Here is a 15,437-nt window from a genome sequence, read left to right on the forward strand (position 1 = left end):
TATAAATGAAATCTTTCATCTGAAAGCTATTTCTATGGTATCCAACCATAATGTCTTATTTCCAAGCAAAGAGTAAGAGGAGTCAAACCAAAAAAAAACGCAATAAATGCCTATGCTAGTTTTATTGTGGATGATCCTTCAGGTCTAGTATTTTTTTTGAATCACCCATAGTTTAGAATTAGTATAGGCATTTATTGCGTTTTTTTTTGTGTTGTAGTATTCAACCTATACCTGACACTCGGTTTAATTAAACTAGTTGACTGACTATAGGTGAACTACCATTTTGGAATCAAAAATGTCTGTGTTTATTGATATTTGATTGGGAAATGTGCCATTCGTTTCTATTATTAGAATTACAAGTATTCTTGCATGATTAATACACAAAGACACTCCCCTATCACTATCGTAGAAGGCATTCAAGAAACCAAGGTTAAAACCCATGACTTGGTTGTGATCGACTCACCTGTAATAATTGAAGATCTCAACATCGTAGAAGAATCAAATCACAAGAAGAATGCTTTATTTCTGTAATTTCCCGTTGAGATTGACATAATGCTGTAAGCATCTGTATCAACAACAGCTCAGATTGCTTTCGGAAAACATTTCAAATTCTCCTGGTCGAGTGCAGTGAACAAGTAATCAACTAGATCTGAAAGTCCTGAACAGATGCCATTTGTACCTAATATTGATTATTCCTGATTGATTTCAAATGAACAAATATTTTCAACCAGTAAATGTTTGAATATTCTCAGTATGTACAACTAAGGCATATTGGTTGATATTGTAAAAGAGTCAATATGGAGGGGGGGTGGTAAGTAATCACCAATACATCAGTGACTCAATTGGTATTTTTTCATACTTCTTACCGAATGTGATCAAATATCTTAATAGGTCATGCACAATGTTCGGAAAACACTCCAGATTCTGCTGGTTTCGGGATCTGCAAATATAGTTGCAACTAGAACAGAGTAACGTTAACAGGAATGAGACGTCTGACAATCACAACCAACTAACCCTACTCTGATTCTAGTTGATCCCACTTGCGTTAACTCAACTACCAGCAGACACCTGGAATGCTCTCCCTGGTAGTGGGACAACAAAGAATATTGATTGACACCTCGAAAAGTGTTGCAGTTTCAGACTAAAATTGAATCAATTGAATTAATTTGGCGTCAATAGTGCTTCAGAAACAAACAACATATCAATTAAACTATACTTACCTTTACCTAAACGATTAAACGTGTTAATAGAATAGGTCAAGAGAAAGAAAAGTGGCAACCGATTCTCGCATTTGCCACGTAAAAACAAAAATCTAACTAAAATATACAGCGCATCAAAAATAAAAATAAAAAACTTCCCCAATTTTTTTTTCAGTTATCTAATCCATCATTCATATTATCCATAACAATGCTTGTGAAACTTCTTGCATTACTCCCATTCCTCTCCTTAATCCTCGCATCAGCGGATGAATATCAGTATGACAATAATATTTTTGAATTAACTCCAGACACATTCAACAGAGTCGTCCATAAGACAAATTATACCACCATTGTTAAGTTCTATGCTCCATGGTGTGGCCATTGTCAAAACTTGAAACCAACCTATAAGAAATTAGGTAAGCTAATTCATGAGGATGCGAAATATGCCATCAATGTCGCAGCCGTGAATTGTGATCAAGATTACAATAAGCCATTGTGTTCCCATTATCAAATCCAAGGATTCCCAACCATTATGGCTTTCCGTCCTCCTAAGTATGTTGCAGGACAAGATCAAAGTCAAAATCACGCTAGTGAGTTATACCAAGGTGAAAGATCAGTCAAGGCAATGTTGCTGTTCTTAACTTCCAGATTGAAGAACTATGTTAAGAAGTTCCCTAGTGTCCAAAGTTCTAGTTTACAAACTTGGTTTAATGAAGTTACAGGGCCAAAAGTCTTGTTGATTGCTGATAAGAAGTCCGTTAGTCCATTGCTTAAATCTTTGGCAATTGATTTCTTGGGAAGAGTTAATTTTGCTATGGTTGCAAATACTTTTGTTGATAGTCATGAAATTGAAGTTAATGGAACTAAAGTGGAAATTCCAGGGAATTCTAATTCTTCATTGTTGTATTTTGACGAAAAAACTAAAAAGTTTGTTGTGTATGACAAGTCTGAAAAGTTAAATAACTCTGTATTGATTAGTCAGTGGTTAATTGATGTTGCTGATGTTAAGCCGGTTGAAGGAGCATTATCTAAGAAAGAGCAAAAGTTTTATTCCAAATATAGAAAGGGTGAAAAGGTAGAAAAGAAGAAAAAGACTAAAAAGAGTAAGTCTGAAAAGGCAACTGCTGAACCAACCAAAAAGCAAAGCATCAAGTCTACTGGTTCTGCTGCCGATCACGACGAATTATAGTCTAAATATCTATTAATCTATTGTATGCATTCTAAATGGTACCAAAACTATCCATCATGTCCATCAATGTAGCAAGGTCGTGCTTATCCTTGTCTTCTCCATTCTTGACTTCATTCTTCTCTTTATCTTCTTCCTTATCCTCTTGTTCTACCTTATGAATCCAATTAGTAACTTGATCAATATATAATTTGGAGTTAGGTACAAAGTGACCACCTGGATGTCTTAAAAGATCACTTCTTCTCTTTGTCAATTCATACAAAGATAGAGCTCTTGATTCTTCAACCACGGTATCTAATTCACCGTATATATGAAGGTATTTGAGATTAATCCTTTCCACATCTTGTTCTTCAGGATAATAATGATCATACCTGTCGTTCCCAGATTTCTTTGTAGTATTCAACTTAAATCCAGAATATAAAATCACAAACTTGAGCGGGTCAACCTTGAATATCTCGTCAAATTTATGAGCAACTAAACCACCTAATGCAGCACCTTGAGAAAATCCAATTATACCAACAATAGGCAACTTCTTTTCTTCTTCTGACTCGGCATCTGACTCGTCCACATCGTCTGAATCAGCTATGATTTCGCCCTTGTCGATATAATTACGGATAGATTCTATGGACTCTTCCAAGCTAATACGATCGTTCGTTGAATCACGTTTGACCCACCAGGCACGATACTTCATATCTTCATTAGCGGCAGAACTGAACTTGGATAATGAGTCGGTAGATGGTAGTTGAGCAGGTGTAAGTACATATGGGCCATTAAGATAGACCGACTTGTATCCTAACTTTATGAGTTTCTTCCTAAGGGCAGATGTTTTGGCATAGAAGAGACTGGCTGACTGGGTATATCCGTGAAGGAAGAGGATCTTTCCCTTGTATTGTTTCTTTCCTTGTGACATGGTTGCTTACAAATTGTGGTTAGTGTGGTTGTAAAAAAAATTTGCTATCTATTTTCTATATATTTACTGTGGGACGTCGTAATTTTGTGAGATGTCGCGAAATCACAATTGTCGCAAAATTACTCTATAACATCGGGTAAATCAATAATATGTCTAATGATCTTAATCTTGGACTTGTCAGAATTGTCACCAGTGCCATAATACTTTGCAAAATCGGGCTTGTTCTTCATCTTTACCAAATCGCTGTCCAATTCGACATAATGAAACACATGGCCCATACCCAAATCATAGGCAGCCTTGACGTTAATTTCACTATCGTCGACAAAATACTGTTTAGCCATAACGGTAGGGTCCTTATAGTCAATCTGAGTCAATTCAAAACAATTGTAGTAGTATTCTTTCATTGGTTTGCAAACAATAGGGAACTTGGAGTAATGACAATATGTTAACCCATCAAACAAATCACCTACTCCCAAGAAAGAAACCACTCGCAAGGCATGGTTCTTGTATGCGTTTGTAACCAACCAGAAAAAGTCAAACTTGTGAGTTTCCTTCAACTTGATCAAACAATCGCGCAAATCCTGGTCATAATGTAAAACTGCATGTAAGTCCAACGCATCATCGACTTTCGAATTGTAATCCAAGGCATCAATTTCATGGTTACGCACTAATCCTTCCAAGGCTAACCCATACATCTTATAATAATTCATATGTAAATTATGTGCATCTTCATCGTTAAGTTGTAAATTGTGTTTGAAGTATTCGTGGATTTTAACTTGCATCATTTCAAAAATCTGGGTGCTTCGACGATATAAACAATTATCTATATCGAAATAGAAAATCTTCTTGTTGGCCAAGTCCTTGGGAATTGGCCCAAACCCAAAGGGCAAGTGAACACTGCGGCCTGGTCGTTGATCATCAGGAACTTCAGGGTTCTTATACGTGATAGCCTGATTTTTGGAAGTTGTCATATTTATGCAAAACGAGTTTTTGTATAGATGCTATAAATTGAGGGGGGGGGAGGAAAAATGGAGTGAAACGTAACTTATAAAAACGTTCAGTTTAGTTCGTAAGACTTAATTTCTTCTATGAGTTGTGTGTAAGATACCACGGGGGGCTAAAGCAAACATCGGGAAGATCGCCTTCCCAATAAAGACCGTACCCGTGGAATCCCACGCACGAAAAAAAGAAACTACAAAAACATTTAGGAGGGGCAGTTGGTAGCATATTTCATTGGTAGTACATGGAAATACGTTCAATTGGTCATTCAAAGTCTTGTGATTTTGCACTAAAAAGGTTGGGTAACATCATGACTTTCTTCGTAAAAGAAATCTTGTTTGACCAAGTCTGAATCTTTATCCAATTGTATATAAATATTATTCAAAACGTAGTAATTGTTGGTAATCATCGACACAACCTCGTCCTTATCGATCATACTCTTGTCACTCAACTTTGAATTTCCCATAATGTTTATATTATCAAGCATATTCTTTCGAAGGTCGTCTACGTATGCTTTTAAATTGGTTAATCTGGTTAGATTTTCACTTCTCTTCATGGTCACGTCGAGTGATTTAATCATGAATTTAAGTAGTCTGATCATAGAATGAACGTGATACATCTCATTAATGCTTCCTGTGTCTTCGGATTCTAGTAAGAATAACAAATCCTTGATTTTGAGCTTGTCAAACATATTCTTGTCAGGCTTGACATCAAAGCTGTCAATATAACCTTGATAGAACTCAGTATTCAAACAGCTTATGATCCTCAAAACACTTTTATTCTTGGTAGTTGCAAATATAACGTTCAAGTTTCTTAATATGTTATATTGTAATTCGTAATCCATCTTCTTTATTTTAGTTGGTTGGCTTTCACCATAATTTACTGTCGACAAGTGAAATATGCTGTGTTTTAAATCATACAAGAACCCTCGTTCATGCTCTTCATCTTCACAGTACACTCTCACAATATTAGGAAATACACTGTCGATAAAGTATTGCAAATAGACATATTCTCGATTGGCGTTATAATCGCTGATTATCATAATGAAATCGTCAACAATTTGATTACGCGATCCCACGGTAAGATAGCTACAGCTTGACCTCACATTCATAAGCTTTAGGTTGAATATTATGGCTAACTTTAGCAATGTCTGTGGTATATGGTTGTTGAAATGGTTGATTTTAAGTTTCATGTCAACGGTGCTGCATGTGTCCCCCTTGGGATTATTATAATTAAATACAAGTTTCAGAAACTCATTGTTTTCAAATGGGTCTTCTTCAAGTTCATAATGGAGGTTTGTGGCTGTTTCAATCATTTTATTGATCTGCTTTAAATGGCTTGGATTATGCTCGGATGCTAATACTGACAGGATGAACTTGGGCAAATTAGGCCAAATCACCTTCCTCATAGCACGCTCGGGGTTTCTAGCAATTAGGTCAAGAAGTGATTGAGTTATAGGATATTCGATGTGACCAGTTTCATATCGCTTTAAGAAGTAAAAATGTCGTGCTATGCCAAACCCATCGTTTCTACTATACATCTGCTTGACCAAACTGTCAATATATTTTTCATCCTTATCGTACTTCACTCCTTCTCCGTTATCATTCAACTCTCGCAATATGTCTGCTTTGCACTTTTGCAATTTCTCGTATTCTTTCCTTACTTTGTCGGCATCTGATTTAATTCCTTGTTTAATAACCGCGTCTTTTGTATACAATCGATCATTCCTGGCACCTATTGAGTCAAATATTGAAGGGATAACAACGGAAAATGCATCGTCGGAATCAGAATCTTGTTGAGTTAGTACCAGCCCGGAACCTATTTTTCGCTTTTTGGAAGCATATGTAGGGTTAGGAGTAGTGCTAGTGGAAAAATCAAATCGGGGAAATATCTTTGACGTGGTTGACAAAACCAGGTTATCTTCTGATTCCGAGGATGAACTAGATACATGTGCCTCCAATAAGTTCACGGACATGGCTGGGATATACCGATATATGATGAGTGTAGATGTTGAAACAGTAAAGGGGGAGTCTCCGTAAAACACGTTAATTTCGATATGGTACACGCCCCAGATCATTTTTAAAAAAGGCAACACTGTTTGCACGTGACTGAGCAGTATCGTCATTGAGCGTAAAAGTAAGATAGTCCGGGTAACATGTGAGCCTATGTTTCAACTCCACTCCAAAGTGCTGTGATTATACCTCACTTTACTTTATGTTCCAGTACACCACAGAAATGCAAAACTCTACATAAGGCTAGCCTATGGCGAGTCTTTTTTTTTTTACATAATCCGAATTGCTCCTGCATTTAATTGAACCAATTCCATCGTTTAGAGAAGAAAGAAAAAAGTCAGTTGGTTTTGGAATTACGCCAGGAACTCTTCTTTCGTAAACTTAACAAAGCATACAATAGAACGGAAGATTTAAAAAGGCGATCTACGTCATACTAAAAGCGTGTGACTCTACAAGGCAATTGACATTTGCTTTTGCACTACTCCACCTTTGCAAGGCACTTTGTTTTGAGGCACTTGTGATTTGATGCCATTTTTATAAATGGCAACACGTACTGCATACCATCATTTTTTTTGACATACAACAAAAAAGAAAAAAACTCCACACTTAAAAAAAAAAAAAATGCCCTCGCTTGGCCTCCGATGGTTGAGACAATCGAAAAAAGGGATACTTATACCACATCTTTCTTCGCTTGTAAGATTCTATCATACTCCATTGAAAAGTATACCGAAAATGTCGTATGAAAAGTTGCCATTGGAACCATTTTTCCAAACCATTGATGAATTAAAACCAAAATTCATTGAAAGATTGCGTCAAGCCATTGCCATCCCATCAGTGTCTTCTGATGAATCACTCAGACCAAGAGTTGTCGATATGGCTCACTTTTTAGTCAAGGAATTGACTCAACTTGGCTTCACTGATATTCAATTGAAAGAATTAGGTACCCAACCACCACCAGTTGCTGACCCAACTTTACAATTACCTCCTATTGTTTTGGGTAGATTTGGTACTGACCCAAAGAAAAAGACTGTCTTGGTTTACGGTCACTACGATGTTCAACCTGCATTAAAGGAAGACGGTTGGTCCACTGAACCATTCACCATGTTCCATGATGAAAAGAACGATATCTTGTTTGGTAGAGGTGCTACTGATGACAAGGGTCCAATTTTGGGTTGGTTAAATGTCATTGAGGCTCACAACAAGTTGGGTTGGGAATTGCCAGTTAACTTGGTTGTTTGTTTTGAAGGTATGGAAGAATCTGGTTCTTTAGGATTGGACGAATTGGTTGCCAAGGAAGCCAACAACTACTTCAAGAATGTTGACCAATGTACCATTTCCGATAACTACTGGTTAGGTACCACTAAGCCAGTCTTAACCTACGGTTTAAGAGGATGTAACTATTACCAAATCATAATTGAAGGTCCAGGTGCTGATTTACATAGTGGTATTTTCGGGGGTATAATTGCCGAACCAATGACTGATTTAGTTAAGGTTATGTCTACTTTGGTTGACACCAAGGGTAAGATTCAAATCCCAGGAGTTTATGACATGGTTGCTCCTTTGACTGAACGTGAAGACCAATTATATGATGCCATTGACTTCAGTCTTGGTGAATTGAATGCTGCCTCTGGTAGTGAAACCTCTTTACATGACAACAAGAAGGATATCTTGAAGCACAGATGGAGATACCCATCTTTATCTTTGCACGGTATTGAAGGTGCCTTCTCTGGTGCAGGTGCCAAGACCGTCATTCCTGCCAAGGTTGTTGGTAAGTTCTCCATTAGAACTGTTCCAAACATTGACTCTAAGAAGTTGGATGAACTCGTATTCAAGCACATTAATGAAGAATTTGCCAAGTTGCAATCACCAAACAAGTTCAAGGTTGAATTAATCCATGACGGTAACTACTGGGTTTCTGATCCATTCAATGAATCATTCACTGCTGCTTCCAAGGCCACTCAAGATGTGTGGAATGTTGTTCCTGATTTCACCAGAGAAGGTGGTTCTATTCCAATCACTTTAACTTTTGAGAAGGAATTGGGTGTTGACGTCTTGTTGTTGCCAATGGGTAGAGGTGATGATGGTGCTCACTCAATTAATGAAAAATTAGATGTTAGCAACTATATTAACGGATGTAAGACTTTGGGTGGATATTTACATTACTTCTCCAAGGCATAAACTAGTTAAGTAATATAGAATTAATGTTTATATTGTCAGAGAATGATAATTTGAAATTGTAAGAAATAAACTATAACTCGATCTACTTTTGTACTGTCAGTTTAAAAATTGTTAGAAGAAAAAAAAAATTTTTTTTTTTTTTTTGCTTTTTGTTTTCTCATCAAAAAAAAAAAAATCAGTTCGTTTTTTTTCCTTTACGTTCAAATTGAGAAAATTTCAAACTCTGTCACCAAAAGACTTTTAAGGTTTTTACTTTTAACTGAGAGTTTTACTATTGTTGTTAACCCTATATAGACAACTGCATTAATTACAAAATAAAAAGAATAGATCACTTTGCATATCCTTGTTTCTAACCACCTCCATTCACTATATTGTATATATATTATTTTCCACCATGTCTGATAATTTAAGAAGAGCAGAATCATTGTTCAATAGAATCATGAACCAAACGCAGGAATCTACCCCATCCACCCAAACAAGATCTCCATCAGGGTCAGGTCCTTCTTATGCACCCACAACCAAACCTAATGGGTCTACAGTCAATGGAACCAGTCATGAAGAGTCCAGCTCTGTGGTTTTGCCCAAGCAAGACCCTGTCAAATTATCTCATGAAACCCTTGCATTAATTCCTGAATCGCATCATATCTTGCCTTACTGTTGGACTATATGGCACCATTCCAGATCGAGAAAACCCAAGGAGGCCGAAGAAGGAGCCAGTGTGGCTTCTGTCCCAGCAGACGCTAACATTATCGCTAATGTCGATACATACCTTCAAACCACGAATGAATTGGAATTTGTTGACTTGCTAGGCAACAAAATTAAACATATTGGATCCTTGGAACAATTATGGGTGGCTCTTTCATCAATCAAGAAAACCTATGAATTAACTACTGGGACGGAGTTCCTTGTGTTTAAAGCTGGGATTAACCCCGTTTGGGAAGACCCTATAAACTCTAAAGGTGGAAGATGGGTATTCCGATTCAGTCGAAAGATCTTTGGCGATGATAAAGAATCAATTGTGAAGATTAGAAAGAGAACCAGTTTGATTTGGGAACGATTGATGTTGAAAACCATGACCGGATCATTGATACCAGAGTCCAACTCGGAAGAATTCCAGTCCTTGTTATTGAATGATATTTGTGGTATTGTCTTAAGTGTACGTAAAGACGAAGATATTATAAGTATTTGGAACTCCAATTTAAATTTCCACAAAAAGAGTGCAAATTCCACTGACGACTCCAAGAAAAAGTTGACCTCTTTCCAAGCAAGAAGAATCATATGTGATTCCATATTACGAGTGATCAGAGAATGTGATTTGATCAGTCAAGGAAGTGATTGTGTCGGTACCTTAGATTCGGGATCAAATGAACGAGTGTTTGGCGTGTCATTTGAATACAGATTACATGCTGATAACGAAAATGTCCCACTGGGAAATGCAAAATACAACGGACATCATCATCATTCCCACCACGGATATAATGCGCATCATCAAAGAAGATATAATAGAGGTGGCAGTAACAATAGTAATTACAAAAACGAACAACAACCTGGAGAGGATAAATAGACGTGTTTATATATATATATATAATGGTATATCATGTCTTACTAAAAAGAACTGTAGGTGTGTATAATTGGTGATCTTTCTTTCAAATTCAAAAACCTTGCTTGTAAATTTTGAAATCAACCCATCTGCTTCAAACAACTTCGTCTCTAACCAAGAAACAGTGCTGGCACAAAACGGAGTCTGCGTGTCACAAACTTATATAGTAAACCAAATACAAGAAGATTCATATTTGTGCGAGCTGTAAACCATATAGACCTGTCAAAGTAGTAGTTTGTATCTTGTTTGTTGCAAAAGAATGTCAAAATGTTCCTGATATCTGCGGTAAATGATTTTCAAGGGTACTCATACAATTTCTAAGGATTTGATTTATCTGAGCCAAGATAGGCAGGGATTTTGTTCAAGTAACTCTGCACTTGCGCGTGGGCTGCTCCGATTGAACATTGACAACCTCTATGTTGTAGAGAGGGTTGCTAATTAGCGAACCATCCTACCTGCAACATGAGAGTGAAATGGGGTCCCTGGATGATATATACAAAATTTAAACTTAAATAACTGCTTCATGAGCTGGAAATGATATTAATAATAGTATATACTAAATTAAGAATAGTGGAGAATTGAAATTAAGAAAAGAAGTAGAAAAGTGGCAATGTAGTAAAATTTATACCTGATAATTTTAGTAACCGTTTTATTTCAATAACGCAAAATATCAATAACGGGTATTTATGTTTAGAAACCAAATAACACTATTGCTTTGATATAAATTAATCTTTCTAGATCTTATATAAAGTAATAATACAAGAAAGGGCATATACCAAATGTAAATATTGCTTTGTTTTCTATTAAAAATTACCCAAATTTTGATAAAACTTTAAGATAAAGGCAACCCCATAAAAATATCTAAGATGGTGAACTATGTACAATGAACCTTACAATGACAATTACCTCCACCCAGCCCCTGCAACCTCCACTAGTTTGTTCAAGTGGTTATCATTTTACAGGTTTATTATGATACTGGCCAATAAACCTCCACGTGATTTTTACACGTGAAATTGCGGATCAATAAATCCGGTAGGATTTCTAAATTGGGTATTTCCGGACAAGGTGTTCAATTCCCCTTGCACCGCAAATTTTATTAATACAGGAAAATTAAAATAAAATTAAAATTAATATTAATTAATAGATTCTGAGATAAGACAATTGATTTAGTATGCGATGCATCGGTGTAGCAAGAGCATAAGATGAAGAGCAAGACAACAAGAACTTCAGAGAAATATTTTTATTTTTTTTTTTTGAAAACCATCTCGCCTTCGTCTTTGTCATCCTTGGACCTTCCCTAGAAATCCAGTTTGTGTAACGAAATATTTGAAAATTTTCTAAAATAATAATATAAGCTAGTAAGAAAAATATTCCATGGCTTCAAAGGAATATGTCAAAGGTTACTAAGGGGTGAAGATAACAATATCCTCAAACAATATTCCAATGCAAGCCAAAAAGAATAGAACAAAATTTTTCATTAAACTATTTCTATTGTTGAACGGAGACGTTTCCGAATTATTATAAATAAAATTTAAAGTTCGTATATGATGATGGAAAAGCAATGTAGATTCTAATGTTAGATTTCACACGACGTCATTTGTAAACTGTATACCACATAATTAACTGATTATATGCACCAAGGGTTATTTCGAGAATAATCGGTGGGCTCTTGGTCCCACGTCATTTTCTTAAAAGGCTAACTTCCTAAGCCCCTCTCTAGCAACACCAACTTTGTGGTTAACATGTCGACCGTAGGCTTCTTGATCAACGCCTGATCTAAAGTTACTGCCAAATGTAAACAAACAAAGTTAATTTAGCTGCAGGAGAGGTAAAACACAGTGATTTGACTTTATGGTTTGATTCTGACTCAACTACTTAAAGATGTTCAGTTACAAGAATTCAAGTTGATTTTGTGGACGCCAAACTATATTAGTCAAACCAAGCCGCTCGTAAAGTTTTGTTGTCAAGCCGTCAAGCCAGGGGCAAAAAAAGGGGATTTGAAGGTTTAATAAAACCTTGATCGTAAGTTCATGTAGCAGTGTACAACCTTTACAATACGGTAATGATACATTATTGTTCATCGGTAATAAAAACTGTACCTGGAAGAGTTCTAGTTCAATAAACGCGAATTTTTTTTTCAATTACTCATTAGTTGATTCATTTGAGAGCTAAAGATATCGCCACTTGTCATATAAGACCTATTTTCGCAATAGGAGAGAGAACTTTAATACATATCGTATGATACACTGGTGGTATGACTCTCAATCAAGCCCTCGGTTATTAGACCGACCGGGCCTAAAGCGGGGGGCTCCTGCCTTTCCTCCTTAAACAAGACAAAGAACTTTCGCAATAAATAGAACAATGATTCCAAAATAATAAACTCATGCATGATCTAAAAAACAATTCACAAAGCATTTTGATCCGGGTAACAGTTGAATTTTAAGAAATTTTGTTCTTTTTTTTTTTTTCTTATGTTTGAAACTTCTGCATACAAAAATTTTTTTTTTTAATTTTTTTTAGGGTTTTTTAAAGCACAATTATCGCCAGGTTTTCATAGTTTTACTTTAAGTACACTCATTTTCAGCTCAAACATTTTCTTGTTATCTTTCTACTGGCACCGTTTTTCTGGCATCATCAACTCATACCAAAACGTCATAAGCCAAATAACACCACAAAGCAAAAGAGAGAAAAAAAAACAACTGAAAAAAAAAAGAAAATTCTTTCCTAAGGTCCGTGTGAGTCAGTTAATTAAGAATTTGACCACAAAGGCACTATCGTCGAAACTGGGAAACAAATCTTTAGATATATCACAGGAAACAATCTATAAGCCTGAGACATACTTGATTGTACATAGGCTAAATTCCCGGACTTGTATTACATACATTTAGAAGCATATTTATACCTACATACTCGTCTAGTTGCTACACTCCTTATTCAAAACATCTACCTGAATAGTTGCCATCCTACCCAGCAAACATCGAACAACAAATACTGTATACCATCATGACCTCATTTACGCCTCAAAATAATGGGGTACCCCATCAGAATCCCGACGTTAACAACAATAACACCATATCGGACTTTGAAGCAGGACCGACCATATCGGACTTGTTCCATTCAGCAAAGAAACTATTAAATTTACAACCACGATTTGAAAATAGACAAGTAAGGAAAGTTAATTCCCAAGCTCAAATGAACCATAATTTATATGCCACAAATAGTGATAACACATCTACATCTCCCAATATGATCATGCCTGGTCATGATAATATTTTGGATTTACTATCACCGTTATCGATTGAAGATTTGAAGAATAATAGTCATCATCATCACATTCATAATAATGCTTCTAGACCTATTGCCACTACTTCAACCACCATGTCTACTGCTAATTTCACGTCCCAAAGAAATGAATACAAAACTCCGAACTCCGACTATTCTTCACCTGGTGCTCCAACTAGGCAACAACAACAACCACAAATAACACATGATGCATTCATTAAACCAAAGTCAAACTTGACTTCTTCATTAAATAAGTTGAACAACAGACCGTCAGTTCAACCAACTCCGATAAAATCCAATACTTCTCCAACATCAAGCACGGCTTCAACACCCATCTCATCATCTGCTCCAATTGCAGGACAACCTCCAGCTGCTGCTACTGCCACTGCCGCTGCTGCAGCAAACCAAAAGCCAACTGAATGTTACAACTGTAAAACTTTGAAGACTCCACTTTGGAGAAAAGATGCCGAGGGAAACACTCTTTGTAATGCCTGTGGGTTATTTTATAAACTCCATGGAACTACTCGTCCCCTTTCGTTAAAGACTGATGTGATAAAAAAGAGAAATTCCCGAAAATCTACTTCACAAGCGTCATCACAAAAGATTGCCGTTGCTGCACTGCCTAGTACTAGCAACATATCTGCATCATTCAAGAATGAAATTACCAATATACGACCAAAACCCGTGAGTACCAATTCATCTTCTTCTTTACCTAATTATGGAACTACTGGTATGGCAATCTCGGCAAATCAAAGGTATAAAAATGTATTAATCTTACCTAAACCTCCAAGTGGGAATAATTTGAAATCTATCCCAATTCCACAAGCTTCACAAGCTTTTTCACCATCATCACCATTCACGATTAATTCTAACCAACCATTCAAGAGAAAGAAGTCTGAAGTAAATATTTCTAGTCAAATGCCGATGATGACACCAGCTGATGAAGCCACCACCCCAATATCTTCCTCGTTCAGTAGTAGGAATCGAGCTGCTTCTTCAAGTTCATCCCTTTCCAACTCCCTTAAACGCAATTCATCATTCCAAAACTCCACATTGAATAGAAGAACTTCGTTGACTAATATGACAAGAAAATTAACCAATGCCGTGATTACACCTACAAATTCATTGACTAGTTCCAATATAAATATCTTGAATCAAAGATTCCCTCAATCTAGTTATTTTGAAAACCCTGCTAATCAGCAAGTACCAAACAGTTTGTCAAGAACTAGTAGTCACGCAACATTGATGAACCAAGCAAATACAATTATGGAAAATAACCAATTGGGAATTGAAGGTGAATGTGGAGTAGGAGGTAGTGGGCCAAGTGTAGGTGTTGAAACCCCAGGATCATTGAATTCAAGTCCTTCTTATCAGTATCAAGCTACAGATACACCAAATAGTGTTCCTGCTACACCAAATGTGAATGATTTGTTACCTTCTTCGAAAAACCAATACCCCTCCGATCAACAATTGTTCATGCAGCAAGTACCCACCAAACAACAACAGTTTCAACAACAATTCTCCTTCCAAGCACCTATCGAACAACAACAATTCAAGTCACAATCAGCTCCTTCCCATAGAGAACAAGTATTAGAAGAGTATCGAGCAAGCAAACCGCCGATTTCCTTACATGAAGGTATAGACGATGAAATGATTATGTTGGACACCATAGTTGACGAAGAAGAAGTAAGGATGTTGGATAATGACGATGATGAATTTTTCAAGAATTATACGAGCTTAACTAATGAATTTTTAATACCCACCCCAAAACAACAACATAGTTTGAATATGGTGCCGCAAGTAAATGGCAATTCTAACGGCAGCACCAATGATTATAAAGATTTGGATTGGTTGAAGTTTGAGATATAGATTATGTAGAAATATAATGAAATGTTATGAGTAACTAGTAGGGTAGAATCATCATACTATTAATGTGGTAGTTTAACCACATGACTAAACTCATGTGACCTCGTACACGTCGTATAAAAAATTGCATGTGAAAGAAACAAACGATGGGCCAAAAAAAAACAAAAAAAGAAATGGCACGTTGGTAACACAAAACCGTTTTTTT

At 36.3% G+C, this 15,437-nt stretch overlaps 8 protein-coding genes across 8 annotated transcripts; 5 read left to right on the top strand and 3 right to left on the bottom strand. All coding sequences in view use genetic code 12, as the record gives it.

Annotated features, from left to right (window-relative positions):
* Positions 1–201: 201 nt before the first annotated feature.
* Positions 202–1,258, top strand: SPAPADRAFT_62996 (uncharacterized protein; the record flags this gene model as incomplete). The annotated part of the gene is made up of 1 exon (XM_007377040.1): positions 202–1,258. One exon carries the CDS (start codon positions 370–372, stop codon positions 529–531), a length of 162 nt encoding a protein of 53 aa, XP_007377102.1.
* A 127-nt stretch (positions 1,259–1,385) lies between these two features.
* SPAPADRAFT_62998 (putative serine hydrolase) lies at positions 1,386–3,316 on the bottom strand (the record flags this gene model as incomplete). The annotated part of the gene is made up of 1 exon (XM_007377041.1): positions 1,386–3,316. One exon carries the CDS (start codon positions 3,293–3,295, stop codon positions 2,420–2,422), a length of 876 nt encoding a protein of 291 aa, XP_007377103.1.
* On the top strand, positions 1,408–2,388 carry SPAPADRAFT_56981 (protein disulfide isomerase; the record flags this gene model as incomplete). Its single annotated transcript, XM_007377042.1, has 2 exons — positions 1,408–2,274; positions 2,353–2,388. 2 exons carry the CDS (start codon positions 1,408–1,410, stop codon positions 2,386–2,388), a joined length of 903 nt encoding a protein of 300 aa, XP_007377104.1.
* Positions 3,317–3,414: 98 nt separating the features above from the next.
* On the bottom strand, positions 3,415–4,266 carry SPAPADRAFT_142381 (nucleotidase; the record flags this gene model as incomplete). Its single annotated transcript, XM_007377043.1, has 1 exon — positions 3,415–4,266. One exon carries the CDS (start codon positions 4,264–4,266, stop codon positions 3,415–3,417), a length of 852 nt encoding a protein of 283 aa, XP_007377105.1.
* Positions 4,267–5,294: 1,028 nt separating this feature from the next.
* Positions 5,295–6,269, bottom strand: SPAPADRAFT_142941 (uncharacterized protein; the record flags this gene model as incomplete). The annotated part of the gene is made up of 1 exon (XM_007377044.1): positions 5,295–6,269. A coding segment is annotated over one exon (975 nt), but the record flags the coding sequence as incomplete, so codon positions are not given.
* A 740-nt stretch (positions 6,270–7,009) lies between these two features.
* On the top strand, positions 7,010–8,568 carry SPAPADRAFT_63001 (metallodipeptidase; the record flags this gene model as incomplete). Its single annotated transcript, XM_007377045.1, has 1 exon — positions 7,010–8,568. One exon carries the CDS (start codon positions 7,408–7,410, stop codon positions 8,482–8,484), a length of 1,077 nt encoding a protein of 358 aa, XP_007377107.1.
* A 310-nt stretch (positions 8,569–8,878) lies between these two features.
* Positions 8,879–10,048, top strand: SPAPADRAFT_52253 (uncharacterized protein; the record flags this gene model as incomplete). The annotated part of the gene is made up of 1 exon (XM_007377046.1): positions 8,879–10,048. The coding sequence occupies one exon, from the start codon at positions 8,879–8,881 to the stop codon at positions 10,046–10,048; it is 1,170 nt and encodes a 389-aa protein (XP_007377108.1).
* Positions 10,049–12,623: 2,575 nt separating this feature from the next.
* On the top strand, positions 12,624–15,265 carry GLN3 (nitrogen-responsive transcriptional regulator; the record flags this gene model as incomplete). The annotated part of the gene is made up of 3 exons (XM_007377047.1): positions 12,624–14,660; positions 14,697–14,838; positions 14,947–15,265. 3 exons carry the CDS (start codon positions 13,088–13,090, stop codon positions 15,233–15,235), a joined length of 2,004 nt encoding a protein of 667 aa, XP_007377109.1.
* Positions 15,266–15,437: the final 172 nt, after the last annotated feature.

Source organism: Spathaspora passalidarum (genome assembly GCF_000223485.1).
Source record: "Spathaspora passalidarum NRRL Y-27907 unplaced genomic scaffold SPAPAscaffold_6, whole genome shotgun sequence".
Taxonomy (NCBI): Eukaryota; Fungi; Ascomycota; class Pichiomycetes; order Serinales; family Debaryomycetaceae; genus Spathaspora; species Spathaspora passalidarum.